The sequence below is a fragment of the Lachancea lanzarotensis genome, scaffold LALA0S12, assembly GCF_000938715.1.
Source record: "Lachancea lanzarotensis genome assembly LALA0, scaffold LALA0S12, whole genome shotgun sequence".
NCBI lineage: Eukaryota > Fungi > Ascomycota > Saccharomycetes > Saccharomycetales > Saccharomycetaceae > Lachancea > Lachancea lanzarotensis.
This window is the reverse complement of record NW_019212890.1, coordinates 72,874-100,697: the sequence shown is the minus strand read 5'-3', so window position 1 is coordinate 100,697 and position 27,824 is coordinate 72,874. Positions and strand designations below refer to the sequence as shown.

The 27,824-nt window shown below is 44.3% G+C and overlaps 10 protein-coding genes and 1 pseudogene across 11 annotated transcripts, besides 4 other annotated features; 6 read left to right on the top strand and 5 right to left on the bottom strand.

Annotated features, from left to right (window-relative positions):
- Positions 1-112: 112 nt before the first annotated feature.
- On the bottom strand, positions 113-2,260 carry LALA0_S12e01046g (LALA0S12e01046g1_1; the record flags this gene model as incomplete). Its single annotated transcript, XM_022774332.1, has 1 exon — positions 113-2,260. One exon carries the CDS (start codon positions 2,258-2,260, stop codon positions 113-115), a length of 2,148 nt encoding a protein of 715 aa, XP_022630737.1.
- A 1,045-nt stretch (positions 2,261-3,305) lies between these two features.
- Positions 3,306-4,565, bottom strand: ARG1 (LALA0S12e01024g1_1; the record flags this gene model as incomplete). The annotated part of the gene is made up of 1 exon (XM_022774321.1): positions 3,306-4,565. The coding sequence occupies one exon, from the start codon at positions 4,563-4,565 to the stop codon at positions 3,306-3,308; it is 1,260 nt and encodes a 419-aa protein (XP_022630736.1).
- A 3,001-nt stretch (positions 4,566-7,566) lies between these two features.
- Positions 7,567-9,195, bottom strand: LALA0_S12e01002g (LALA0S12e01002g1_1; the record flags this gene model as incomplete). Its single annotated transcript, XM_022774310.1, has 1 exon — positions 7,567-9,195. The coding sequence occupies one exon, from the start codon at positions 9,193-9,195 to the stop codon at positions 7,567-7,569; it is 1,629 nt and encodes a 542-aa protein (XP_022630735.1).
- Positions 9,196-10,726: 1,531 nt separating this feature from the next.
- Positions 10,727-11,488, top strand: LALA0_S12e00980g (LALA0S12e00980g1_1; the record flags this gene model as incomplete). Its single annotated transcript, XM_022774299.1, has 1 exon — positions 10,727-11,488. The coding sequence occupies one exon, from the start codon at positions 10,727-10,729 to the stop codon at positions 11,486-11,488; it is 762 nt and encodes a 253-aa protein (XP_022630734.1).
- A 325-nt stretch (positions 11,489-11,813) lies between these two features.
- GPD1 (LALA0S12e00958g1_1) lies at positions 11,814-12,980 on the bottom strand (the record flags this gene model as incomplete). The annotated part of the gene is made up of 1 exon (XM_022774288.1): positions 11,814-12,980. The coding sequence occupies one exon, from the start codon at positions 12,978-12,980 to the stop codon at positions 11,814-11,816; it is 1,167 nt and encodes a 388-aa protein (XP_022630733.1).
- Positions 12,981-14,376: 1,396 nt separating this feature from the next.
- Positions 14,377-14,405: a repeat region.
- Positions 14,377-17,192: a mobile genetic element (non-autonomous copy of a hAT-like DNA transposon).
- LALA0_S12e00892g lies at positions 14,596-16,978 on the top strand (annotated as a pseudogene). The gene is given in 2 exon segments: positions 14,596-15,216; positions 15,218-16,978. Coding segments are annotated over 2 exon segments (2,382 nt in total).
- Positions 14,596-16,978: a sequence feature (LALA0_S12e00914g).
- Positions 17,163-17,192: a repeat region.
- Positions 17,193-18,170: 978 nt separating this feature from the next.
- MAM3 (LALA0S12e00870g1_1) lies at positions 18,171-20,243 on the top strand (the record flags this gene model as incomplete). Its single annotated transcript, XM_022774277.1, has 1 exon — positions 18,171-20,243. The coding sequence occupies one exon, from the start codon at positions 18,171-18,173 to the stop codon at positions 20,241-20,243; it is 2,073 nt and encodes a 690-aa protein (XP_022630732.1).
- A 386-nt stretch (positions 20,244-20,629) lies between these two features.
- RTK1 (LALA0S12e00848g1_1) lies at positions 20,630-22,375 on the top strand (the record flags this gene model as incomplete). The annotated part of the gene is made up of 1 exon (XM_022774265.1): positions 20,630-22,375. The coding sequence occupies one exon, from the start codon at positions 20,630-20,632 to the stop codon at positions 22,373-22,375; it is 1,746 nt and encodes a 581-aa protein (XP_022630731.1).
- A 134-nt stretch (positions 22,376-22,509) lies between these two features.
- Positions 22,510-23,922, bottom strand: PRS5 (LALA0S12e00826g1_1; the record flags this gene model as incomplete). The annotated part of the gene is made up of 1 exon (XM_022774254.1): positions 22,510-23,922. One exon carries the CDS (start codon positions 23,920-23,922, stop codon positions 22,510-22,512), a length of 1,413 nt encoding a protein of 470 aa, XP_022630730.1.
- A 1,039-nt stretch (positions 23,923-24,961) lies between these two features.
- On the top strand, positions 24,962-26,356 carry APM4 (LALA0S12e00804g1_1; the record flags this gene model as incomplete). The annotated part of the gene is made up of 1 exon (XM_022774243.1): positions 24,962-26,356. The coding sequence occupies one exon, from the start codon at positions 24,962-24,964 to the stop codon at positions 26,354-26,356; it is 1,395 nt and encodes a 464-aa protein (XP_022630729.1).
- Positions 26,357-26,516: 160 nt separating this feature from the next.
- On the top strand, positions 26,517-27,626 carry MRX9 (LALA0S12e00782g1_1; the record flags this gene model as incomplete). The annotated part of the gene is made up of 1 exon (XM_022774232.1): positions 26,517-27,626. The coding sequence occupies one exon, from the start codon at positions 26,517-26,519 to the stop codon at positions 27,624-27,626; it is 1,110 nt and encodes a 369-aa protein (XP_022630728.1).
- Positions 27,627-27,824: the final 198 nt, after the last annotated feature.

The window sequence follows — 27,824 nt, the reverse complement described above, 5'->3', positions numbered from 1 at the left end:
TATTCATCGGGAGATGCAACGCATGGTTCCTGGTTCGTACGTAAAGATTGATCTTGACGAATTTCCAGAGGACCACTGGTAACACCTGACCACCGTCGATCAACGACGACGCTCACACCTCTCTCTCAAGGAATGAATTGAGGATGCCTTCAGGCGTGTTGTCGTACTCTTTGAGTGTCACTTCTTTACCCTCAAAGACTGTGTTTGCCTGAATAAACTGTCTTCTTGGCAACTTTTTGTCAAGAACGATTTGTCTGTACTGGGCCAGGTCTGGATCGACAGTGCTTCTGTCAATGAAGTATTTGCTGCCAGCGTCAACGTCTCCGGAAGATTTGTATATATGAAGATGTGTCAAGTAGTCCTTGAGCGCAGCATGTCCAACGGTCTCAATCTTCGAGCGGTCCAGTTTGAGACGCAGATCTGAAAAATCATCTTTAGTGTGAAGTAGCTCGAAGAACTTGTCGTCACTCGTGTGCTTTAAAAACGTCTTCATGATGGAAAATCTTGCCTGCATGTGAGGCTGACCCCATTTTGCTGTAGAGGGATCCCAAAATTCCAGTGAAAGCAGACCAGCACGAGCCATCTGCAGAAATCCGGCGTAAATAATGTTGTCTTGATCTTCTTTCGTCTTGAAACCAAATATTTCTAGCAGTTCGCGATTTGTAATGAGGTACATGGCAATAACCTCTGCGCGACATTCCTCAAATGCTCCGGCCAATTGTCCGAACTTCGATCCCCAGGTCTCGCCCTTCCTATAAAATGTACTCACGGGCTTTCCGTCGAGACCCAAGGGAGGGTGCTCTTTGTCAAAATTGAAGGTTCCGTCTTCTAGCTCGCTGAGCAGTCTACCAGAACCGTGCCCCAACAGCTCATGAATTCCAACTTGCACTTCAAAAGAATCACTTTGGTACTTGTCCAAAACCTGACGGTCGTCGTCACTGACAAATGTTATCGGAGTCTTGGAACCCAATGACGAGCTCAAGATATTTCCAAGTGACACATTTTTGAAACCTACATTCAATCTCACATCATCGTAGTTTGGAATATTGATCCCAACAGGTATACCGCTGCCTGCAAAAGTGAGAACTTCTAAAGACGTGAAGTCTGGGGGTTGGAATTTTGGTTTTTCGAAAGCGCTATCCCAAGGCAAAAGGGAAATGAATTTTCCAGCATTTTGAACCATTTTAGAAAACTTCTCCGTCCGCTTCTTGTTTGTGATAGCCACAAGCGATTCAAACTCGCCAATTATCCCGGAAGGTTCTCTGTAGGTCTCAATGAAGCCGATGTTGGTCTCAATAACAGGAGACAAATCCTTCACCCAGAGCTTTTGAGACTCTTTGTGGGCATTGGAGGAACCGCTCTTGAAATGATCAATGTATTGACCCAGCATTTTCTCCTGTGTTTCATTCGCGGCATGACCGCGAGCTTTTTCGAGATAATGTGCGATGTTGGCCATTTCGCGAGAATGATCACCAAACTTGAAAATCGCTTGGGAACCGTTGCTTAAAGAAACTGGCTCATCAGGATACCGGGACACTGTGTTTGAAGTGGCTTCTGAGGCCACAAGGATTTCAAACGTGTTGTTATTTTTACGCACTCTGGTATTCTCAGGTAGAATCTTCAATTTCGCAAACACTTCGTCTTTGATAAGCCGCATGTCTGCGGGAGAGACGTCACCAAAATAGTAAGAAGAATGGTGGCCCTCAGAAGGAAATCCCAAAAGGGCACTCTTGTCGTCCACGTCGTACACACCTTTCCGCACAAGCTCTTCCCAAGTACCATAGGGACAAGAGGCGGTGACTGGTTTCACTGTCTTGTCAATGTTGGCCAGTTTCAACAAATCAAGAAAGAAATCCGTGGAGCATCGCGGAACGAACTTTAAATCCCCAAATGACTTGTAGTTCCCCAGGTTCGAGAGGAATTGAGCCACGTACTCCATGTAAAACTCAAACGGCTCTCCACTGGGATACTTACCCTTCAATCCACCATGGATCTGCAAAACCAGATCGAAAATGCTCTCACTCTCGTGCGAAACTTGTCTGAGAATAACCCTAGACCCGGCATGCGATGCTTTGGACATGTAGTGAGCATACAGTTTTTCTTCCCCAGTGAGCTGCGCAAAAAAGTCCTTAGCACTCAACATAATCATTGGAGCCTTGTGATCGGCGAGATAGGTTTTGTTGACCATAGTTGAAAGGGTTCTGGAGTTGAGATTTCTGAAACAAAGTCTTGCAATGACACCGGTGCTTCGTTGAAACATACACTGAGCACAGCGAGCTCAAAGGAGTGACAGAAACGATGAAGGTAAATGAGCAAGCCAATGGTTGAATTGACTTTCCGATCCTACTCTTTCTGTTGGTTTGAACTTTGGGGATTTTAGTTTTGTTGTAATGAAGCCATGCTGGTGTTCTTATATATGTTGAAGGCGTTGACGCCAGGTCATGTGATGCGCGTCAGTAAAACAAGATTTGGGTTTGTAGATTGTCTTTTGGCACTTCTCTAGCGACGTGAACATCTTTCTTTCTGTCTATCGTATGAGGATCTTATTTACTGGGCGATTTACTTGGTAGAGGAGTCTTCGTTGGCAACAACAGGTCATTACATGTGATTTCGAGACAGTGCTTTGACCATGCTGACCTTAGAGCTTGAATTCCGTGCTTGTTCACAGTTGTTCTCATTTTGCTATGATTGTTAGCACAGTCGAAAGCAGGAACACCGTAGTTGTGGTAGTGGCTGCACGAAAGCCAAATCTTCTTTACAGTTTCTTGGTTACTCAATCGCCAGTCTCAGTATTAATATATATATATATATATATATATGTAACCATAACGCACAAGCACGTCCGTAACGAATATCAATGGTGAAAACCCCTCAAAACAACCTTTTCAACGTCTAGTACTTCCATTATCACTGTTCCATTACGCCAGCCCACACCAAATTCGACCTTCGAGCGTTATATAGACACTTAATTAGTAGATCATACTACTACAGTAAGAACGTTGCGAGGGAAAATACAACACAAAATAGCAACAGATCTCGATCCGAAACAACCCTGGACAAGAAGATCTTCCTCCATTTTGATTAACCAGTCTTGTGGCTTGAATATAGTCACCTTTGCAAGCTACATTGGCGATATCACCTCACACGGGATCATTTCCCGTCGTTCCAGCGTTCAAGCTTACTACAAACACTCGCTCTCCCTTGAAAGCAGCTACCTACAAGTTACAACTTTTGTGTTCCTCTTACTCTTATACTCTTATTTTTTTTTTTTTTTTCGAAGCTCTGCTTGCATGCGTTACGCTAAACTACAAAGTGGGCTTTTCGCCCTTAGCCTTCTTGGACTCGCCGTACTTCTTGACTCTGATGGCCTGGATAGCGATGAACCCGGATGTGTCGGTTGGCAAAAAGCCCGTGAGCTCGTCCATGGACGATTCGGTGGCATCGTACAGATTTTCGGTCTCAGAAGATCTGCCCAGCACGATCACGTTGCCCTTGTAGAGTCTGAGACGGACTTGTCCGTTGACGCACGTTTGGGAAGGTGCAATCATAGCCTTGATATAGTCGAACTCAGGTGTGAAGTACGATCCGTTGTACATGAGACGCGAGTACGATGGCGTCACGAACTGGTCACGCAAGTAACGAACTTCCTTGTCCAAAACGAGACCTTCCAAGTCCACATGTGCACGTCTCAAGATGGTCAACGGAGCCTGTTCGTAGCATCCACGCGATTTCAGATTAATGTAACGGTCTTCCACGATATCGATACGACCAACACCGTTTAGACGGCCCAAGTTGGATGCGGCCAAAAACACGTCCAATGGCTTGGTCACCTCAACGGTCTTGCCGTTGGCGTCAGGATACACCAGCTTCACCGGGATACCTTTCTCGAATGTGATGGTCAAGTCCTGAGGCTTGTCCGGAGCGTCTTCAGGGTCTGTGATGAGCTTCCACATATCCTTTGGAGGTGTGGTGTCTGGGTCCTCTAGAATACCAGCCTCGTACGAAATGTGCGCTTGGTTTTCGTCAGTGGACCATGGTTTAGCCTTGGTTTGAGCAACTGGAATGCCCTTCTGTGCAGCGTAGTCCAGCAGATCCTTACGGCCTGCAAAACGCTCAAAGAAAGCTGGGTCTCTCCAAGGTGCGATCACGTGCACGTCCGGCTTCAACGCGTAGAATCCAAGTTCGAACCGGATCTGGTCGTTACCTTTACCAGTGCAACCGTGGGACACTGCAAAACAGCCTTCCTGTTCGGCCACGTCGATCTGGGCCTTGGCGATCACCGGTCTGGCCAACGAAGTGCCCATCAAATACACGTCTTCGTACACAGCGTTCACTTGGACAGCTGGGAACAACACATCTTTGACAAAATCTTCTCTGCAGTCAACACAGATGTACTTGGTGGCACCAATTGCCAGAGCCTTTTTCTCTGCGGCTTCAAAATCTTCTTCCTGGCCAACGTTGGCCATGAAAGCCACCACTTCGTAGCCTTCATCTAGCAGCCAGGCTAGAATGATTGAGGTGTCGAGACCTCCGGAGTATGCTAGACAAACTTTACCTTTGGACATCGCTATTATGCTGTTCTCTGTGTGCTACTGTTATGCTTCGTTATCGGAAGAAAAATTATATCTATCTATCACGGTAAGCTCCGAATTGATAAAGGAAGATTGTTTTAACAAAAGAGACAAGAATAAGAATGAAGTATTACAGTTTCGATACCTGAACACCTTGAAGGTGGCCCTTACTCTCATTTTATATTTCAAAATGGTAACGGGGCCCGCCGATGAGTCTTTTCTGACTGAACCTTTTTTTTTTCCAAATTTCAAGAGTTTTCTCTCTGTGAAGAGTAACTGCCTGATAGAGGTGCCAGGGTTGATACTTTTTTTTTTTTTTAGGTGATGTCTTTGCCTCTTATCGCTGCCAGTGCAGCCGTATACGGATGATATCTCAAATGCCAGCGGATTTGATACAGGAAGGGAAATAACTACTAGTTTGAGGAATAAAGACGGACTGATTATGAACAAGGACTGTGTGCCGTGTTTAGGACGTTGGCTACGACGAGTTGCGCGGGGTGGGCACGAGTGACGCCGTACGTACTAAGGGAGCAAGACCGACGGCTTTTGAACAGTACCAACTTACAAAAAGGCGAGGGTTTTGAATAGTAAGTTTCCTCTGGTCAGTGGGAATCGTTTGGCTATCGCAGACAATTTAAGAATCCAGGATCTCTTTACAACATGAGTACACATGTAAAGTACTCGCTTGATGATACCACGTGATACTGGCATTCGACGAGATGTACACCCAGACACCAGAGACTAACCGTAATAATACCCTTCTTGGTAGTAGTAGGCTTTGTAGTAGCGTGTGGATACACGAATGCTTGTGGGTTACATTGCTCCTACTTTGCGCCCTAAGGAATGGACATTGTGGATTCTCTTCTAATACCATTACAGCGCTAACCTTGGCATATCCTCGAGTCGCACACGTGATCAAGAAATCATGACACAGTTTGTGCTACCAGGTTTTGAGGAAGCAGCGCAGTAGTTTTCACATGGTTGGATAAGACTGTATGACTCTTCTGCTTTGACACATTCCCATGGTTTCGTACAAGCACAATGCGTAGCTATCATTGTCTTCTCAGGACTTTTCACGTGATTTTACTGAGCATCGCTGTCATCCCTACTCTGAGTTCAGGCTTCCTCCAGATGATGCTAACGCTATAAACATTTCACACCATATCGGTACACGGGGAATAACTGTATGCAGCAAAACCACTATCACTGGCTTACGAGCTGAATCCGGAGAACAGACCTTGAGGCCGGTACCGGCGCTGGTGAATCACAAGCTATCACTTTGGACGTTTCACAGCTATATCCATCTCCGGTCAATGAGTGGTAGCTTCAAGATTTCTAGCCCTTTTACGGCCAAGAAGGATCCAATTCGTCAACAAAACCTATCCCGGTATTCGCATCGCTTTGATCAGAGGCCATTACGCTCGGCAATTGCCTTACCTCGACTATAAATGTAGCGCCTAAGTATCGTGATTTTGGGGAAGAAAAGCTTGGAAACAGGGCTTTAGATGTCGAACAGTAGAGATGGTATGGCCGATAACTAGAGAGGGTCGTTCCTACAATTTTATGAACAGAGGTGGTGTCGTTTTTTTTTGAAAGTGATGGGCAGTTAGCCTCGGATACTCAATTACGTGAACGAGCAGTAGGGTGGGAGACTGAGATGAGCGCTATGGAGGGACTGATGGTAGTGATAGAGTAGTGACTGTATTTACGGAATGCCGCATTGAAAGTTGTGGTGATATGCGGTAGGGAGAGAATAATCATCGAGGTAGATGAAATATATGGTTGCGGTTGTAGTAGTAGTAGTAGTAGTAGTAGTAGTAGTAGTAGTAGTAGTCGTAGTAGTGGTAGTGTAGTAATAAGTGCAAGGGAGGGTAGCAGAAGAGAGCGAAGAAAAGATGAGAGTAGAGATATCACGGAGCTCAGTGTTTTCGTTACAGCTCGGTTCATCATTACAAACCAATTATTTTCGGTTACTGCTGTTTTTTGGGTTTACGAAAGAACTGTTTCCACCATTCAAGTTGTGCTTAAAGTAGGGCTTTCTACTGCCTTCATCTAAATGTGGTGTGCTATCTCTTAGCTGCAAGAGACGTGATTACGCCACTAGCGGTTTGGGACCATACATTTTTGCCGCTGACTTCGACTCAGTTGGCTGCTGTTTTTTAAGGTCTTTGTGTGGCGGTACAGGGGCAAAAGAGAACCTTTTCGAGACCTTTTTCTTTGCTTCCGAGGATGGGAGAGTATTCACTAGTAAAAAGAAGAAGGCTAGCTGCAATCGAGCATCTTCCTTGCAAATTCATCACAGCGAGACCTGGCCTCATCGAATTTTGCTTGTGCGGCGCGGCATGTAAAGCTTCTTCTTTCTGATCATTCCTCAGTATGCTTCACAAATCTATCCTCTCTTGGGTATGTCCCATCCAGATCAGTATCTTAATTTCTTCATGGATTACTTCGGGGATGATGCTACTCAACATCTCTAGTAAATTCTTCGTACAAAACTGTATCACCATCACCTCACTCAGTCATCCAGTTATGAACCAAATTCCTAAAGGTGGCTTGCAGGTCTTTATGAGGTTACGACCGTACTAGTGATACCCCTTGTCATTATAATAAGCCACCCACATCTGATCTGAACTCCTAACAATAGTTTGGATCGGTATATGACCTCAGCGGCATCCTTGCCGCGTCTGTAGCTTGTTAGACACCAACATCATTCTCTACTATTGTCTCATTACGAAACTCACACTATCATACATTAGCAGTTTTAGTTACAGCACTGACAAAAGATCGAACGAAATCTTGAGACAAGATGCTGTGACCAGAAAGGTACGTATTTCTCATTTTTTTTTCATCTTGATATCAGAATATTAATAATGAACGCGCTTTAGGATGGGTTCAGCTTAATTTATAACATTGAAGTGTTGATTAAGGACGCGATATTTTTTCTCTCTCTCGCTTAAAAGCTAGAAATTGGTTGTAATCATGCCCTTTGAGTGAATCAATATGTCGCTTTGCCTCTTGACTCAATAGGAAATAATGCCGACACAACTCCAGCTAGTATAAACAGTGCTCCACTTACAAATATCGGGACTGAAGTAGTTAGGTCGGCATACATACCGATTATTGGGGAGAGTATACCGAGGATACGGTTTGCTGAGGCGGCAAGACCAACACCTGTCCCTCTAATTTTGGTAGGGAATATTTCGGGCGTGTACCCGTATAGTACCCCATACATCACGTTGGACGATATATTAAACCCACAATTCCATCCCAGATAAGAGCTGCTAGTCTTTGCAGTCGTTGAACCATACAAGATCGCGCCGGTGATTATCATGGACAAACAAAGTGTACCTTTCCTTCCAAGTCGTGTTTCGACGAAAATACCGCCTATGATGGCGCCCGGTATTCCCATTGATGCTATGATCAAAGAGTTTCTATACGTTGATCTAACACTCAGTGACGCATTCGCGTTTCCTTTCTCGGAAAGGTAAGTTGGTAAAAAAGCATTGTAAAGGGGGAATGCGAGTCCGATTGTTGCCCATACAAGTATGACCAATGATGAGGAGTAAGCTTGTTTCCTGGAACCGAAAACTGCTCTTACGCGCTCTAGTCTGAATCTGGCTACTGAATTTTTGAAAACCTGTTTTCGAGAGAGTAACCCGTTGTCTTTTACTTCAACGCTCCTGGACGAAATATATTTTTCATCAATTCTCTTCAAATCGTCGACAGTTAATGTTATCTCCACACCATTTATTCTGGCAATTTGGTAAAGGGTAGCTATGGCGGCTTCGTTATCACCTCTCGATATGTGGAACCTAGGAGATTCGAAAACTCTGAAGGCAAATCTAATCAAAAAAAGCAAAAACGTCAATCCTCCCATTGAGAACAAAAAATATCTCCAACCCCAATTACAACTCTTTGTTATAATAGTTGTTTCGCAAGAATAGTTAGTAATTAGTGCCCATGAGAGCAAATTTGCAACAATTTGACCAAAAGCCCAAAACACGCTTAGAACTGTTAAAAGATAATTGTATTTGGAGGGTAGGTTTTCAATGAAAATCGCAGAATCAACTGGGAGGTTCCCGCCTACTCCAAAACTCCAAAGGGCTGCAAACACTCCCAAAGCTGCAAAATTAGGCGATGACCCTGCTATAATGGCCCAGATTGCTGTCCATAAGAACGTAATGTTGAACGCCCACTTTCTTCCAATAACATCAGATGATAGAGACCAAAACAAAGCTCCTGCTAGTAGCCCTAAATTTTGCGCTAAGATAATAAATGGGGTTCGTCCCTCTTTCGGCGGTCGAACTCCATCAATTTCATGTAACCTTGGCAGAATCAAACTGGTTGCAACTGGCCATGCATTGTCTGCAAACCATCCAAATCCCGCAACCAAGAACAATCCGATTTGATATTTTCCAAACCCAATTTCATCAATTGCATCTGATATAACTTGAGATTTTTCGAGGTACAACCGCTCAAATTCATCGTCATTTTGCGCGCCGCTTTCGAAAGAGCTCACTGAATTGACAGCTTCATTCTCTAGCAAAGGCGTCTCTCTCAGAACACTACCGCAGTTGACCTTAGGATTCAAATCAGCTGGCATTCTATGATATTCAAAAACCATAGCGGGTTTTCGTGCCCCATAGGATAGTGGTCTTGGCCTTGCAGAGATCCGTTACAATAAATAACTTACGGGTGTGATGGCAAAAGGCTTTCTGTATTTGTTGTCTCCCTTTAAAAAAAGCTGCCTCAACTACACTTCGTGCACAGCGAGGAGATACAATGTTCGAAAACGTATGCCCCCTTTTTTGAGCCTCAACTGGTGAGTGTGCGACTGTAATGCCAAAGAAACAGTTTGATAGTTTGAATCTAAACGGGATAAATCAAGTAAATTCTCACCTTTAAAGTAGGGTGATGTCCGGACCTTATTCGAAGTGTTTGGATTTAATTGTTCTTGCTCATCCTTGACTGGTTCGAGGAAATTTATATCTGCTTCTATCAGTGAAGTTTAGCGCGCTTTAGTCATTTCCTCATTTCTAAACATTTAGAAGCCTTTAGAAAGTTTGTAGAAGTCATTTCTCTAAAAAAGCGTTCCTCTGTTATGTGGACTAGCTGAATTGTCAGTACAACTTAAGCTAGTCCGTGAACGCAAAGCTGCATCTGTTTTGAAGTAAATAAACTTTAAAAAAACCGAAAAAAGACCAAGATCTGAATTCTTTCACTTCAAAATAGACCGCATTTTGAAGTCAACACGACTTGAGGACTCTAGTGAGGGATGTTTGAGCGGGGGGAAAGGGATTTGAAGTGTTTGCCGGAATTGCTAAAGGTGACTGGTGTGAGGAAGTGCGAAGCTATACCATGACACAGTGGTACAGAGTGATTTTATCGAGATTCGTTAGCGCCGACGGTGTGCAGCTTGTCAACCTGTCCAGTTTGGTCAAGCATGGCTAGCACTGAATGTATAAACATGGGCTTTGAATTCTATTGATTTCCTCGTGGCTCTCTTGTTTGAGCAAACCACGGATATTTATTTATACGCTTTTTGGAGGCAACAAAAGCAAAGAATCGGTAACCTTCTAGAGCTCCACCATTAGTGATGATTTGTAAATGAACCGCCTAGATTGTTCGTCGGTTCTGCATAGTTGTTGAAGTATTGTTGCGTCAAAGCTTCAAGGTTGGACCCTTTCACCTTGGCGCTTGTTATGTCATTTTGTCCTAATCTGTCATTTCCTGATTACGTAATTGATACTATCCCATATAGTTTATCAATTCCAACACCTCTCTCTATAAGGAATTCTTGAGAGAACGGCGTAATGTGGAAAGTTAGATCTCGGTAGATGGTATGGAAATGTAACGGGCAGTACTTTAGGTGCCATGTGCCCATGAAGGTTAAGTCTCTCTTGTTCGAGCAAAAAAAGGTGTAATTCATACTTATCGTTATGTAAAAAGACGGAGGATAGTGAATGTATTAGTAAACAGGAAAGCAAAAGGGGAGCGTGAAGGATAGTAGGCGTCAAGATGGCATAAAGAGAGCAAGAAAAACTTGACTAGTGCTATCATGAGGAACGTGTAGGTTTAGCGTTCAAGGTTTGGGAGGGTCCACTGTAATCTGACTGGACTCATTTTGTTAGACTTAGATTTCGTCCATGCACACAATGGACAACAGAAGCTATACCGCTCGCCAGTATGATCCGCGCGCACGTGACTATGTGACTAGTACGGTTCACAGCCAAGGGCCAGATCTGGCTACGCTAGATACCTTGGTAAGAAGTAACCGCTTTCAGAATGTATTGGATTTAGGATGCGGTGGTGGACACGTTAGTTATTGTGTAGCCCCTCATGCGGGCCAAGTGGTGGCGTGCGACGTTGCGCAAGAAATGCTTACCAGCGTGCAACAAGAAGCAGAAGAACGCGGATTGACAAACATCTCTTTCGTACAATCTTGTGCGGAAAAGCTACCGTTTGCAGACGGCCATTTTGATGCAATTTTTTGTCGGTTTACAACCCATCATTGGGACAACGCATTGGCTGGATTACAGGAGGCGCGAAGAGTTTTGAAACCTGCTGGAATAGCTGTTTTCATCGATGTGACAGCACCGAGATCGCCGCTTTTCGACACTTGGCTCCAGACTTTGGAATTGCTGCGGGACGTTTCTCACACTCGCGACTTTTCCGTCGCAGAATGGGCTACATTATTGGCCAATGCAGGTTTCAATATCCGCAATACAGGCACACATCGCTTGCGGATGGAATTTGAAAGTTGGATTGCACGGACCAAGACCCCTGCGGAACGAGTTACAGCTATACGGTCTTTGCAAAATTGTGCTCCATCCGATGTTGTGAATTATTTCGACATTGAAAGTGATGGAAGCTTTACAATCGACGTAACCACATTTACTACAGGACACCATAAATAATGGGATTTAATTACTTGGAGATAGCTGTTTTATCAAAAGGACTTGTGTCGCAGCTCTCCCTCTACCATTCACAATCCTGGCATCTTTCAACAACGTACACTTACTCTGTAGTAGGACGATATCTTTCTTGATAGCTTTTATGATGATAATTCACAGGTTAAAAAATGTTAAATATTCTACAAAATTTAAAGCTTATAGTGGGTTTCCTGAACCTGTCTAACCTGAATTAGATCGAGAGAAAAAAACTACTAGATGAATCCGTTTCTCGATGTGAAATAATAATGCAGTGGGGTGGGGTTTAGTGAGAGGAAGAAGAAGAGAAAGTTTACTCGTCCTTCTTCTCGTCCTTGAGGTTTACACCTTGCAAGTCCTCAATCATGTCTGGCAAAGTCTCCATCGAGGCACCTTCGTAGACAATCTGGTAGACGGCTTCAAATAGCACGAAGTCTTCGGTCTTGCCGGAGGCAGCCAACCATTCGTGCACCTCTTTACAGGTGTGGATACCTTGAGCGGATTGGCCGTTCAACAACTCTTTTTCACACTCTTCGGCGGACTTTCCGGTCTTGGCCATGGCGGTGGCCACTCTGACGTTTCTACCACCGGAACAGGTGGTGATCAAGTCGGCCACACCGGCAGATTCTTGGTAGTAGGTCTGAACACGCGAGTGTGGGAAGAACATCTGGCCAAACTTGATGATCTCACCTAGACCGACTCTCTGGATGGCGGCAGAGGCGTTGTTACCCCAGCCGAGACCCTCGACGAAACCGCAACCAAGGGCGACAACGTTCTTCAAGGCACCGGCAACCGAGATACCGGCAACATCGTCGATCACGTTGACGTGGAAGTAAGGTCTGTGGAACAGGGCCTTGAGGACGCCGTGGTCCACGTCTTTGCCCTCGCCCTTGAAGTCCTTTGGTAGCTCGTAAGCCACGGTGGTCTCGGACCAGTTTTCCTTGGCCACTTCTGGGGCCAAGTTGGCACCGGAAAGGGCACCGCACGTGATTCCGAGTTTTTCTTCAATGTAAGTGGAGAGCAGACGCACACCGTCTTTGGACACGTCGAAACCCTTTAGACACGAGATGGCACGGGCGGTGGGCTTGATCTTACCCTCTAGCTGCACCGCGATGCGGGGCAAAAACTGGTGGGGGATGTTGAACACCAGGATGTCCGCGTCCTTGACGGCGTCCACCAAATCTGGGTTGGCCACCAGGTTTTCGGGCAGCTCGATGTTGGGCAGATACTTGACGTTTTCGTGTTTGGTGTTGATGATGTCGGTAAGCTTCTGGCCGTCGATCTGCTCTTCGAACACCCACATGTCCACACGCTTGACAAACAATTGCGGACGTAAGGCGGCGTTTTCGGCCACCACTTTAGAGATCGTGGTACCCCAGTTACCGGACCCGATGACGGTCACTTTGAAAGGGTGGTCCACACTTTTGATGGATTGCGACAAGATGTCCGAGGTTTGACCTAGTCTATCGGAAGCTGGCATTTTTGAACGGTTGGGAGATGTGTGCTTGTGTGTTTGAAAACTGACGTGTATGAATTGGAACTGGAATGTACTTCTTTCTTAGATGTACTTCTGGTTCAAACAATTGCGAAACGGGAGTGAGTGTATGAGAGTATAAGCGTCTTTTTGAAAAAAATTGGTCTTTCAAGTAGTCACTAACAGTGTTGTTGGTGCTTGATATGCTTAACTTGTTCGTTATTAAATTAAAATCGAACGTAAGCAATGAACCAACAAATACTGCCTAACTTCCCAATTCCCTGGTCCTTTTATACATTTTACACATCTTGTACATCTTATTAGCCACGGTTGAGTCTTTTGACCATAACCTCCCTTTAGCGTAATCGATGTAGGCCAAATCGGGCCGTTTGCCCTGAGCCCTAAATTTTTTTTTTTAGGCCTTCCTTTCTTTGTTTTGTCGCAGCCTTAATTTTCTTGCGTATGTTATGTGTGTAATTTGCGTATGAGTGGAATAAACGGGAGATGTGTCCCGCTTTTGCTTTGGCTGGGAAAACCCGGTGGGCGTGACCAGGCGCGGTGTGTGGGTGGAAGGGTCAGAAGGTCAGGAGGTGGGTCAGGAGGTGGGTCAGGAGACGGTCAAGGGGTGTTTTGGGTCAGAAGGTGGCGAGAGTGAGTCAGCGGGGGGACACAAGAGGGGAGATAGGGTCAGGGTCAAGAGGGGAAGGACAGGGTCAAGAGGGGGGTGACTGGGTCAAGAGGGGGTGATTGGGTCAAAAAGAGGGTCAAAAAGAGGGTCAAGAAAGGGTCACGAGAAAAGACTGGGTAAAGGGGAAGACACATATACAGAATAGATCATTCTAGCATATTTCGACCCTTAACGAGACCATGGTGTAGGGATGTATTGGGCATGTGATGTGTGTGTGTATATGCATGGGAGCGATCGTATTAGGTAAGCGTGGGCGTGCTGGGTGAAGAGGCGCGGCTAGCTATTTGCAGTTGTAGTGAATTGTGTAGACAAAAGACGAATTATGCCATCGAGGCTTGTAGATTGTGCACGAAAGTTTGGTTCTGCTAAACTGACTTACAGGTGGAGTAGCATGTTATTTAGTGTCACGTGACTAGCTATTTACAGAGACATGCGCAATGGGTAACGAAAATTTCAAAACTCTAATAGGTAACCCATCATGTGATTTCTGGCTGATTTTTTTTTTTTTGAGTAACCTATCATATATTACGTACGTTACCTGTTGCTTACTGGTGGACTTTCCAGACAGAGTAAATGTTTTATTCACTAGGATTAGACCTTTAGATGCCCCCGATTAAACGCAAGGTTTCGTCCGAAGTCTTCGTCTCGTTTCAGGACAGTAAGGTAGGTTTTTGGGAACTATCCAAGTCAACATTGCACCGAGATACCATCAACTTTCAACTTTCACAAGGTTTACGCGTCACTTTTCCCGTTTTAGTTAAATTGAATTTGAGTACGCGTAAAGTCAAAAATATGGGGTATATAGGACTTTAAAAACAAACTTGATATCTTTCCTTGTCTTTACCAAGTACCATCAAGCTCGACTTTTGCATTTACATGGTATTGAAATCTCAGAGGAGAATGCTAGTACCATAGAGGAGGAAATTCCAACCCAAGCGGCTACAGACTGCCCAAGTTAGCCCAGCACCGTGTGAGGGGGACAGTAATCTAGAAGCTGCTGATAGCAGCAGTTCCACCTCTCTGAGAGCTCAGACCAATCAAGGATGGATGGTAAAGTCTTCTGTGAAAAAATTCTTCGATATAAAGCTCAGAGATGGCAAGAGAACTGCTAACTGTAGACATTGCGGAAAATGTTACAAAGAAGGAGAGTCCACCGGAAACATGGATAAACACATTCGAGCCTTGCATCCTGCAGCTTTTAGAGCTCAAAATGGAAAGATCAATAAAAAATAGAGCACTAGATGCTTTCATTAAAAAGAGAAAATCTCTCACAGTATCTCAGTCCATATCCAGTGAGTTCAGAAAGAACTCACCCATGTTCAGAACGGCTACTCGTCACGGAAGGATTTTTGCCGCTTAACTTTGTTAGGCTTTCAATGTGGAGTACTTTCGGAGACCAAGACCAGTTCAACCCCATTTGATCTAAAGCGACGTTTGCGAAAAAGCTACGAATTTACTCTGGTATGTTGGACGAAACGCTGTCTCTCAATCTCAAAGACACACATCTTGTTAACATTCAGCTAGACATCTGGACCGCAAGAAGTGGTGAATCGCACTGGGGCTTCTGGTCTCGTTTGCACCTAATGTATGGAATAGAAGGTTGATGGACGAAATGGAAGATTACAAAATTTTACTCAACGATGATGAAGTGGCTCAAAACACCCATCTGCTTGACTTTGTTACTTTGGAAGAAAAGAAGCACACTGGAAAAAACATGCTTGCAATCTTATCGGACCTTTTGGAGAAGCATAACCTTACAGATAAAGAAGCGACGATAACAATGGATAACGCCAGTAACAATGTATCAATGTACCAATCTTTCATTTTCTCGCTCTTCAACCATAAAGAGCCTCTGGCTGGCCGTCTCCTTGGTAAGACCCGCTATATTCGGTGCGCAAGTCATGTCTTGAATTTACACTTTAAGACGGTTGTTGCAGAGTTGTTCAAAAATACTGATTTTGCAGAAGCATTGCGGAGAATTAAGACTCTAGCGAGAATTATGAGACAATCTACTCGAATCTGCGCTAGTTTGAAAAAATCCAGAATACCATTTATTCCGCTTGAAGCACCCACACGGTGGATGTACATTTGGCGTCAAGTCAGTTCCTTTCTCGAGAATTATAAAAGGTATACGTTGTGGTTCGAGGACCATGAAGAAAACGGTGATTCAGACGTTATCTACATGCTTCGAGAATACATTCACTTTGACGAGGGAATTCTGAAGATGCTGAAGTATTTTGTTCAAAGTCTACAGGTTTTTAACGACTATTCAATGAAACTACAAAAAGATTCCTACAACCATCTTTCCAACGGAGTACCCTTCTACTATTTGATAGACAGTTTCTACTCTTACTGTGAAGGTGCTCTTCGCGGCCACGATCTCCCCAAAAGCCGATCTGGTCCCGATTTTTCATGCTTGAATGGACCGCCAGACCTCCTTCCAAGCGATAAACGACTCATTTTGAAAGCAGTTTTAGCATCACAAAAGAGCCATCAAAAGTATCTGGCTTGAGTCAGGCAGGACGCACTTTACTATGTGGCGATGATACTAGATCCAGGTGCTAAGACAGGCGCCTTGTACAGAATGATGTCAAAGGACGAGGCTGACGAGCGAATGATAGAAGGTCGTCAATTTATCCAAGCTTACGTCAAGGAATACAACAGTTCTGTTGATCTGCGAAACTCAAGACCTGTTGAGAAGCAAGTCACGCTTGAAGCACAAGATCTCATTTTTGACCGAGTGGACTTTCAAGCTATACCTAGCGACTCGCATGCTTTTCTTTACGGTGAAGCACTTAATCTGGATGATGACGAGCTTATGGAGGAGTTTTATGATTATCTGCGAGAGCCGCTCTTGAAAAATCGATCCAAGGAACCTGCGATTGCTTGGTGGTACCAGCACCGAAACAGGTTTTCAAAGCTCTTCCCACTTGCTATATCCTTATTCTACACTAAGGTTAGCTCATGCGAAGTGGAGAGAACGATTTCTTTGGCCTCGAGGGTCATGCGAAAAGACAGAACCCGTCTTAGCTCCAGAAACTTTAAGTCCATAATGTTGCTGCGAGACGGATTTGAGAGGTTTGGCTTTTACAAGATCGGCCCCACAGCACTTCGTAATGTGTGCAACGGAAAGTATGACATATACGAAAACAACGATGAATTGTCAGATCCACTCGAACTTTACGCTTCCTCTGACGATACCCTGTGCGACAGTGATGCCGAATTGAGTGATGAGAATTCAGACCACGGAGCAGCTGGCGAAGTGGAAGAAGTCGTCTGTCTAGGTGAACCAAATAGTGTGCATATTGGTAACTGAAATTCTGGCGTCAGCGCCGAAATTTTAACTACCAATATGCACACTATTTGGTTCAGCTAAACACATAGCATTTCAATCTTTCGTAGATATAGGAGTTGGGCTTGATAATAGTTTATCAAGGTCCTATATACTTCCATATTTTGATTCTACGCGTACTTTCATTGAAATTAACTAAACGGAAAACGTGACGCTTAAACCTTGTGAAAGGTGGAAACCTAATGCTATTTCAGAGCAATGTAAATAAGGATCATTCCCAGGACTTAACTTACTGTTAAGTAACTAGACGGAGACTTTGAACAAAACTCTGGGCTTGAGGACCAAATTCAATACCATTTAGTACGGTCACGTGCTAACACGTCAGCGACACATTAAAATGAATTGGTACCTTGCACTGGTACTATCCAAACTGATGTCAGTGGGTGTGGGCACATGTAGACTTACCCTTCAAGTTTACAGTCCCCTCATGACATACCTGTTCACCTCATTTCATGAATTTTACCATTTTGTGAACATTAGAGAAACCGAAATCGTGAGTCACCATACGAGCTCACACTCAGTACAAAAACCCACAAGAAACTCATCGCATTGCAAGCAGTTTCAGATTTGTCCGTGGCCGTAGGTAATCCCCGTCCTTTAAATCTCCAACTTTTCCAAAACATCCCAGACCCACCGTGTGTTGTACTTACCATCTACTCGCTTACACGACTGCACATCTCATACGAATTGGCCATTCAATCGTTATCCGTAATCAAAATAGATAAAATCTCGTCATACAATCACCACTGCAAACATCTCTCGTCATGTTTGCAACTGTCTTCCCATGATTCCCGATGTCCAGGCGTCAAAAATCGACGTTCCACTAAAGATAAAGCATACTTACTAGAAAGAACGATTCTTTCATAGGACCAAAACAGGCTATCTCGACTTCAACTCTTTGGAACATCTGTCTTGTCAAAGACATCTTCATAGCCATCGAGAATTAGCCTTCGAGTACCAGCACAAATGTACTGAATCGTCGTCACAATTACAACTTTGCGAAGGTATGCCTTTCTCATCTCAATCGAAAGTATGGCCGCTCGTCATTGGTGACTATGCGATATATTAAGTTTCCAGAAGAAATGGCCATAGCACTTTTCAGTCCCGAATTATTCACATCGCTTCGAAATACAAAACCTGGACGTATCAAGGATCAATGAGTAGTTCTAGTGCACTTTTCAGCGTACGAAGAGCCGCATGGCTATTTTCTTTGATTCGCGCAATTCATGGCAGTCCGCTGACGTACATGGTTTCGCAAGAAACGAAACGAGAAGAAGCGGATACCGTAACTTTTCTGTGCATATCTGTGCTCCTAGTACTGTTGGGAGGTGTCTTTGCAGGGCTTACGCTGGGGTTGATGGGACAGGACGAGGTGTATTTGAAGGTAATAAGCTCATCGGGGTCTCCTGGCGAACAGAAAAGTGCATTAAGAGTGTTGAAACTTATATCCAAAGGCAAGCATTGGGTGCTCGTCACTCTACTACTCTCAAACGTTATCACTAACGAAACGCTTCCCATCGTTTTGGACCGGTGTTTGGGTGGTGGCTGGCAAGCAGTGGTGTCTAGCACCGTGCTCATCGTTGTATTTGGTGAAATTATTCCCCAATCCGTGTGTGTTCGGTACGGCCTTGAAATTGGTGCCTTTTTCTGCCCATTCGTCGAACTGCTCATGTACTTGATGTACCCCATAGCTTATCCAATTGCTTTGCTTTTGGACTGGATTTTGGGTGAGGACCATGGAACTATGTACAAGAAGTCGGGGCTTAAGACACTGGTCACATTGCATAGGACTATGGGGGTGGAAAGACTTACAAAAGACGAGGTTATCATCATTTCTGCTGTTTTGGACTTGAAAGAGAAAAAAGTGCGGGAAATTATGACACCTTTGGTCAACGTGTTCACTATGAGCGCTGACGCTATTCTTGACGAGAAAACGGTTGGCGAAATCTTCAATTCTGGGTTCTCACGTATTCCAATTCATTTGCCTGGCGAGAAAAACAACTTCATAGGTATGCTATTGGTACGAGTGCTCATATCTTATGATCCAGATGACTGTTTGCCCGTGTCACATTTCCCTCTAGCCACACTTCCGGAAACATCTCCTAATACCTCTTGTCTCAACATCTTGAATTATTTCCAGGAGGGGAAGTCGCATATGTGCATTGTTTCAAAAGAACCAGGAAGCTCTTCTGGTGCTCTTGGTGTGCTGACACTCGAAGATGTTATCGAGGAATTAATAGGAGAAGAAATTGTCGATGAATCCGACGTTTTTGTCGATATACATCAACGAATCATGCGTGACCAACCGGGTCCACTCGCTAAGCGACATGTCACATCTTACTTGCATTCTTTATACAAGACCTCACAGAAAAACCCGGCCGATCACTCTAGTGAAGATAGACCCCTATTAGAGGGACCTCGTGATACTACACAGACACCCTGCCAACACACAACTGTTCTGCCGTTCAACCTTGCATCCAATCCTATCGAGACTCATAACCCACACGTCAAGGTAAAAAAACTCCCTGAAAATGTAGAGCCTTTGGCCGAGCATCGCAGTTATGGCGGGACAGGGACCTCACCTCGCGATCAGACCGTTAGTGATCAGCAAATTCTTCAAAACGACTCAGTGGGCAAAGAGAACGCATTGGTACAGGACCATCTGGATGCCTCAAAAAAGGCTATCCAGTACACGCTCAATACAGGTGAAAACAGTCAGGTCACAACCTCAAGGCAGCTGTCCCCTGAAGCTGGCTCTGACAATATGACACAACTGATCGACGCCGTAGATGGGTCACACTCAGGTTCCGACCTGGACCAAAAGGAACATACAGACACCCAAATGATATCTTCGTCGTATCGTCCCAGCATCAACGGTATTGTAGAGAGCGTGGTAACTGTGAAGGGGGTTCCTAAGACCATCATCGCTCCTGCGAGAGGTTGGGATGAATGTGAAGGAGTCGTGATCGACGAGACCGGCAACGTACATGAGAATGGTGATGGAGAGAGTAATCGCACCAACGATCTCGAAGCCTTAGAGCACCCTTCACCCAGCAGACCCCAAAAGAGTCGCAGAGGGAGCTTATTCAGTTTATTCCGTGCCTCCAGCGTCGGAGGCAGTGGTTCCAGCATCCGAGGGAGGTCAACTCACACTTCAGGATCTTCTGAAAAAATCGGGCAAATGATAGCAGAGGACAATAACTCTTGCTCCCCACGCAATACAAATTGAAGCAAATACTATCTTAAGTATACCGTAACTAAGGCGTCGTTAACTAATGTTGGTGTCGTCAGTTTCCTTGTCACTTTACCTTGTATGTGTCGCTTTTATAACTTGATCTTACCATACGATGCCAAGTAATTAATACGCAATTGGTATTTTTACATCAATGGTAGGTTTCTTGTTCTGATGCCTTTCAACTGACTATTATGTATTTGAGATTCCATGGAGCAAGTCCTTTGACTACGAGGAAGTAATTGCCAGTTTTCCCGTCTTTACTTTTGATAATTCATAGTCTGTTCTCGCTCCGGTATTCGCCAGTGCGAACCAAGTTGTGGGACTATCGGTTTTAGGGTGAGGACAATCGCCCTGTCCAACAAATTTTAACATCGACAACCATGCCACACCAGGACCATAGTGTTTCGGCACACAATAGCAATGAGGTGGGCTCGATCAAATCTACTGGCTCGACGTCTTCTTTTACAAAATCGTTTTTCGGCAAAAAAAACGGCTTCGGGTTGGGTAAGCTCTTCAAGGGCAACAGTCATACTTCTAATAACGAAACAGGCAAAGATATCCTAGGATTGCTACTGTCACAGCATAACAGTAACTCAAGTTCAAGATCGCAGGATTCGAATCATCGGTCTCGGTCATCTTTGCCCACAACGGATCACATAAGTTCATATCACAGCAATCATGGCAACAATTTGCACAATGCTCATAATTATACGACTGGTGAACAGAGTAAAAATTACGCGTCGGATCTGAGCAAGCATGTATCCGGGGCTTCTGGATATGCTTCGCATTCACCACACGGCCATCCTCTAAAGATCGTTCCTTCGCCTAATACTCATATGCATCCCTCCCAGTTGCTTCAACGTGAAATCGAGGACCAGCAGAGACGCAATTCTCCTCCAAAACTTGCTCACAAGAAGCATTTGAAAAAAACGCTTCATTTGAAGAGGTTTTTCAAGAAGATTCATGGTGAGGACAATCATAGCAGGCATCCAGGCCCTGCTTCAACCCCACCCGTAGCAGTAACTTCGGAAATCAGTCCCGATGCGAACAAAACTCTTTATGAAACCGAAGATGCTCGAGAGTTGATTGAAAAATACGGCAACCCCGGTAAACTGATTGGCGAAGGGGCTTCTGGTTCGGTGTCTGTCGTTGAATCCAGCGACGGAAAAATGTTTGCTGTAAAGAGATTTAGGGCCCGAGGTTCGAAAGAAACTCAAGTCGAATACTCCAAGAAGGTAACATCTGAATTTTGCGTTGGATCTACCCTCCATCACTGCAATATTATTGACACTTTAGATATGCTCCAGGAGGGCACTAATTTCCTAGTAGTGATGGACTACTGCCCTTTCGATTTTTTCACTCTAGTAATGAGTAACTTAATGACGAAAGCAGAGATAGCATGCTATTTTAAGCAAATATGCCATGGTGTTGAATACTTACATGGTATGGGTCTTGCGCACAGAGACTTGAAACTAGACAATTGTGTTGTTACCGATCAAGGAATATTAAAATTGATCGATTTTGGGAGCGCTGTGGTTTTCCAATACCCCTTTGAAAACCAAATCGTAGAAGCTAAAGGGATTGTTGGATCGGATCCATATTTGGCTCCAGAATTACTCAGCTATACAACCTACGATCCGAGGCCAGTCGATGTGTGGTCGATTGCAATAATGTTTTATTGCATGTCACTACGAAGATTTCCTTGGAAAGCTCCCCGGGAAAAGTATCAATCATATAGGCTCTTTTGCGAGGAACCTGAGAGCGATAAGGATCTACAAAGAGGAGCCTTTCGTCTTCTCAAGCTGCTTCCACGGCAATCTCGAAAAGTTATTTCTGCGATGTTACAATTGGATCCGAAGAGAAGAATTTTGATGGATGACGTTTTGAAAGACTCATGGGTCGAAGAGATCGAATACTGCTCACTGGATGAGACAGGGAAGTTGAGAACCATACCACATTCGCATAAACATCATCTAGTTACGGAGGATGAATTAAAAGAACTGAATGAACTGAACGAAAAACGCCAGGAAGAACATAGACAGGCTCAATTACTTGCGGAGCAAAAGAAACCAAACGATGGGCTACAAGATGTAACAACGAAGTTGGAGGTCACGCAAGTAATGTGAAATGCTGACAAGCAAAGAGGCGTGGAGAATTAAAACGGTGTAACATGTATTATATATATTACATTTAGTTTATAAGGAAATCTTCCTCTAGGGCGAAGAGACTACAGCGGTATGACATCTAGATCGAAATCTTTTCACCATCCGAGTTCGAAAAGCATACTGATTGATTCACCATTATGAATCCTTCTGATAGATTCGCCGAAAATTTGCGAAACATCAAGGACATGCACTCTATCTTTGCCCAAAAATTTAACCGTTTTGTGCTGTGGCACTGAGTTTGTAACCACGATCTTGTCAATTGCGCTGAGAGAGACCCTGTTGAGAGCGTCACCCGAAAATACACCATGAGTTATCAAAGCGTAAACCTTCGTTGCACCTTGATCCTTGAGTAGTTTGGCAGCGCGGGTGATCGTGTAGGACGTGTCCACCAAGTCATCAACTAAAATACAGGTCTTGTTCCGGACATCACCAACAAGCATTGTGGTTTGGACATATCTAGAGTTGGATCCCGAAGTTTTCATTTCTTGAGAGTTTAATGCCAAAGATGACATCGACGCGATAAGGGGCTTACCCGAGATCGCTGCACCACCACCTGACGTTAATGAAGCATCTGGAGGACCCTTTGGCAGCTGAGATCTCTTCTCTTTGTGTATCAGAGCGAAAGATATTCCGAGAGCATCTGCGAGAGACGCTGCACGTTTGGCACCGCCAGCATCCGGAGACACAAGAACGGCTTCTTTGTACTCTGGAATGTTGTACTGGATGTAGCTGTGGGCAATGGGTTTACAGTACAGGTTATCGACAGGGATGTCGAAAAAACCCTGGAATTGAGAGTCATGAAGATCCATGGTGATAACGTGGTCTGCACCAGCAGTAGTCAATAAATTAGCCACCAAGGTACCTGCCTGGGCAACCCAAAGTTTGTACCCCGCGTTGTTGGCATTAAAGAGAGAACCTAGCTCAGAACTGTTTTCTTTGCGTTCTGGAACCATGGGTATGCGGGACTGTGATGGAGATTTGTGAATTGCCCCATCGCCTGCAAAACGCACAGGCTTAGGTTGGTGGAGATTTGTTGGCCCGTCATGTTTCTTGTTTTCGGTGTCATTGCCTGCGTTTAAGGCATCGTGAGAGGGTCCAGTGGGTGCTTGGGTCGATGTCATGGACGACACAGGAGTCCCTGGTACGCTTTCAAACGTGTAGCTTTCCTTGGGTTTAGAAATCAAAGGTGCCCCCTTTGCGGTATAAGGAATATCGGGTTGACGAGAGTAGCAGAAGTAGGGCATCACTGCAGTTACGCGGGATGCTGAAGCGGTTTTGCAAGCATTCAACAAGATCAGCAGCTCAATGAAATTATCGTTGACATGTCCACAGCCGCTTTGAATGACATAAACGTCCTTTTCACGTACAGATTCGCCAATACTGATGCTCGTTTCCCCATTCGAAAATTTTCCCAGCTTGACCTGTGAGGGCTTGACCCCCAAGTTTCCACAGATCTTGTCGACCAAAGAGGGGTGAGAAGAGCCTCCGAAAACAACGATGTTATTCATTAGAGAAGGAAGGATATGTACAGTGAGTGCTTCACATTATCATCTTGAATCGATCTTATCGTTACTTGAAGATGAAGAGAGGACGATTGAGATAGAATATCAGTAAAACGACAGATAAGTACAGAGTGATATTGAACAATGAGGCTAGATGCGAATGAGCAGATTTGACTATTCCTTGCAAAGCTAGGCCCAGAAGATATCAGACCAGAGGGTTGAGTTTTACCAAGTTATAGTAATGTCCTTGTTTTCCTTATTTTTCGGTGTTTGTCGTCCATATTTTTCGTTACTCTCTCGATGAAAATCGTGACACCTTCACGACGGTTTCCAGACCTGTCAATAAGGTACGTACCTGGTAGCGGGAACCTTCATCTGCCAATCGAATTGCTATTGCTTATCTGCTTCATTCCTTTTTGATGCTCAGTACTTTCAGAACCCAGTAATGTGCTTTTGATGATTCTTTATTAATTGGTGCATTCCATTATAACGTTGTCATCGACTACAAATAAGGCTATTAGGCCTGAAGTCCTTTCAAAACTGTAAATGTTATATGCGAAATCGAGTATGGACATGCTCGAGGGAACAACTTTGCGTAGTTCACGTTTTCAGCCCATATGTGCGAAACTTGAATTCTGACCGGAGTTTTTTCCTTGGTCGAGTGGGAACTAGCAGTCGAACATGGTTCAAGATTAATTCGAAATACTTCAAAATGCTGCGTTGGATATCTCTATTTGATATACTAGCTCAAATACACTCTTAAAACAAGTGAGTTCGCTTTTAGGCCTTATAGAACATTAGAAAAATATTCAACAACCCTTATCGAAAATGATAGGCATGTCTGGGACAAATTAAGCAGAGGGAAGTCTAGCCCCAAATTTAGAGATACAAGGATACGGTCCTTTTGGTTGTTTGAAGTTCACGCTTTGTTCCTTGGCGAAAACTGTGTACATCCATACGAAACTGACATATAATACGCTATAATTAAAGCATTGGTCATCTCCAGCGCTGTCAACATCCTAAAACCCTCAATTGATACGCATCAATGATCAGCGCTCTCTTCATTTATTCTCTACGGGGTGAGTTACTCATCTCCAAAAATGTGAAGCCCACGCAAAAGTCCATGGCTGAGATCTTCAGGATTCAGGTTATTAACAATCTTGATGTTCGATCTCCAGTCTTGACACTTGGATCAACCACTTTCCATCACATCAAATCAGCCGGAAACCTATGGATAGTATCCGTGAGCCGATCTAATGCCGATAGTGCGGCAATATGGGAATTTCTGCATAAGCTCAGCGCTCTGTTACAGGCTTACAATTTAGATTCAGAAAAAGATATGAAAGAAGAGTTCATGACTTGTTTCGAGCTCTTGGACGTGCTTCTCGAGGAAGGCGTACCAATGGACACCGAGTTCAACAACGTAGCATCGCAAATGTCTGTGAAACCTGCGATTCCGGCTGACGCTTTCAACAGTTTTACAGAAAGCATAGCGAACGGCGCAGGTTTCATACCGCGTTCGCGACTACTGAAAAAAAGATCTAGCAGCCTCTTTTCCCAGGATTCAATTCAGGAGCAGCATTCTAAGGTTCCTTGGAGAGTCAGTGGCATAAAGTATAAGAAAAATGAGGTTTTTCTGAATGTCAAAGAGAACATCAGTATCCTCGTGTCAAAAGACGGATCCATTCTAAAGTCGTACGTTGACGGTACAGTGGAGACAACTACCCATCTGAGTGGCATGCCTGTTTGTCGGTTTGGGCTAAACGATGCCCTGTCTGTTACATCTCCTTTCTACGATGGATCACCGGAGGTGGTAAATAAAAAGGCAATTCCCAAAGCTGCGGCCGGAAGTGTAATGCTGGAGGACTGCAAATTCCACCAGTGTGTGCAACTGGATAAGTTCCAGACCGACCGCACTATCAACTTTGTACCTCCTGATGGTACTTTTGAGCTCATGAGATATCACGTCAGAGAAAACCTCAACTTGCCCTTTAAAATCACTCCTATCGTGACGGTTTCCAGATCAGGTTCTGTGGAATACCGAATCACCATCAAGTCGCTTTTCCCTGGAAAGCTCTCCGCTAAAGACGTACAGTTGCGCATACCGGTCCCACCCGAAACAGTGGACTGCAATTTCTCAACTTCTAACGGTAAATGCAAATTCGTGGCTGCAGAAAGCGCTATCATTTGGCAATTTGGCAAATATTTAGGTTTGACAGAAAATAGCATTTCTGCAACCGCGATTCCCGCAAAGGGTTATCAAATGAAGCTCGACAAATGGTCCAAACCTTCAATTTCGCTAACTTTCGAGGTCTTGATGTTCAGTAACTCGGGCCTGGTCGTACGATTTTTCGATATTTTGCAGAAAGACAAAAACTACAACTTGGTAAAATGGATCAGGTACATCTCTAGGTCGGGTGCATACGAGGTACGATACTAGACTAAGTCACATTGAGTACTCATTATGACTTCGCGAAGCAGAACGACACAGCGTTACCTGAACATCACAGCAGACGGTATTCCTTTGAATCTAGATTGAGCCTAAATAAGCCAAAGATCTGGATCGAGGCTATTAGCATGCTAAACCCTGTAAAATTATCATGTTACTTCAGCAGCTGGGCTTACGTGTTGGGCCTATCAGACAAGTTAGGGTCTCTAAGTTTTCAGGAGCTCTAAGTCCTTTGGGTCGTGGGTCGATTCTCCGCTATGTTACTCCACTTCAAGGGCTGTGGTTAAAAAGTTCAAAAACCTCGGGTCAAAATGCCCTGGCAGTCAAGGAATTGATTTTCAAAAGGTCGCTCTCTACCGGGTCTAGAGTGAAAGCTAGTCCCTTCTGGCGAAACGATATCCAATTAAGGCTTCGTGGGGGATCCCGTAGACGTTATGGTCAAGGCTTCAGAGAGTTCAGAAGCCCCTCGCCCTTCACGCCGTTCATCTTCGTCGGTGCCGTGTGTGTGCTAGTTCTTGTACTTCCCTTTATTTTCACGTTTTTGTTCCCATTGATAATCGCTGCTCTGATAACCTTTCAAATCAAAAAACGCAAGACTAGAGCGATCCTTGGGGTATTACGTCGCAGCCTGGAATCGTCTACCAAAAAAGTGAAATATAGCACAATAATGGGGCTCCAATCCAAAATGCTTACATCAATGTTAGAAAAAGAAAAATTCCCAGCCGGCATTTTTGGCGGGCTTGTAAATGAAATGAAAACCAGTCAATTAGATATGAGCCGTTCGCGGCAGGAAGCTCAAGATCTTTTCAGTTACCTGAATGCAAGGGTTTTAGATGCATTCGAAAAAAACGAGTTAGGAGTGCGGGAGTATTTCTTGGGAAATGACGTGTCCAGGTGGGTAGACAACAACTACGACTTGGAGATCGATTTTGACTTTCCACAAACTCGTGGTCAGATCGTCGAGGGCACACTTGTGATGATTATCAAGTTTCCACTACTACTGAAATCCTCAAATCAAAATCCGAAACAACTCGCTAGCGTGGCCATCGCATTCCAAGACCACAGTTTGGCACAAATGGTGGGATCTCCTGAATTCTTGAAAGAGCTCGCGCATACAGACAAGCAATGTCCCATGGTGACCACCATTCTTCCCTATCGTACCCTCTCTACGCGTCAATTCATACTACAAGACAAGGGCCACAATTCGTTCACTGTCAAAAGCACAAATGATGGTCATAGGGAGTTTACATATGAAAAGTGATTGGGCAATTGAGCTCAAATCAAACACCAAAGTAACCTAGTTAAGAACCTGTATATATACTAGAATGAAATCCTCAAATTCTACTACTTCAGCATTATATATACACCGCTGACGCTGTCATTATTTCGAGAACTGAATCTTAATTTCCAATATCACTATGTACGTACGAATTTTTGAATTCTCAAAAATATCGAAAAG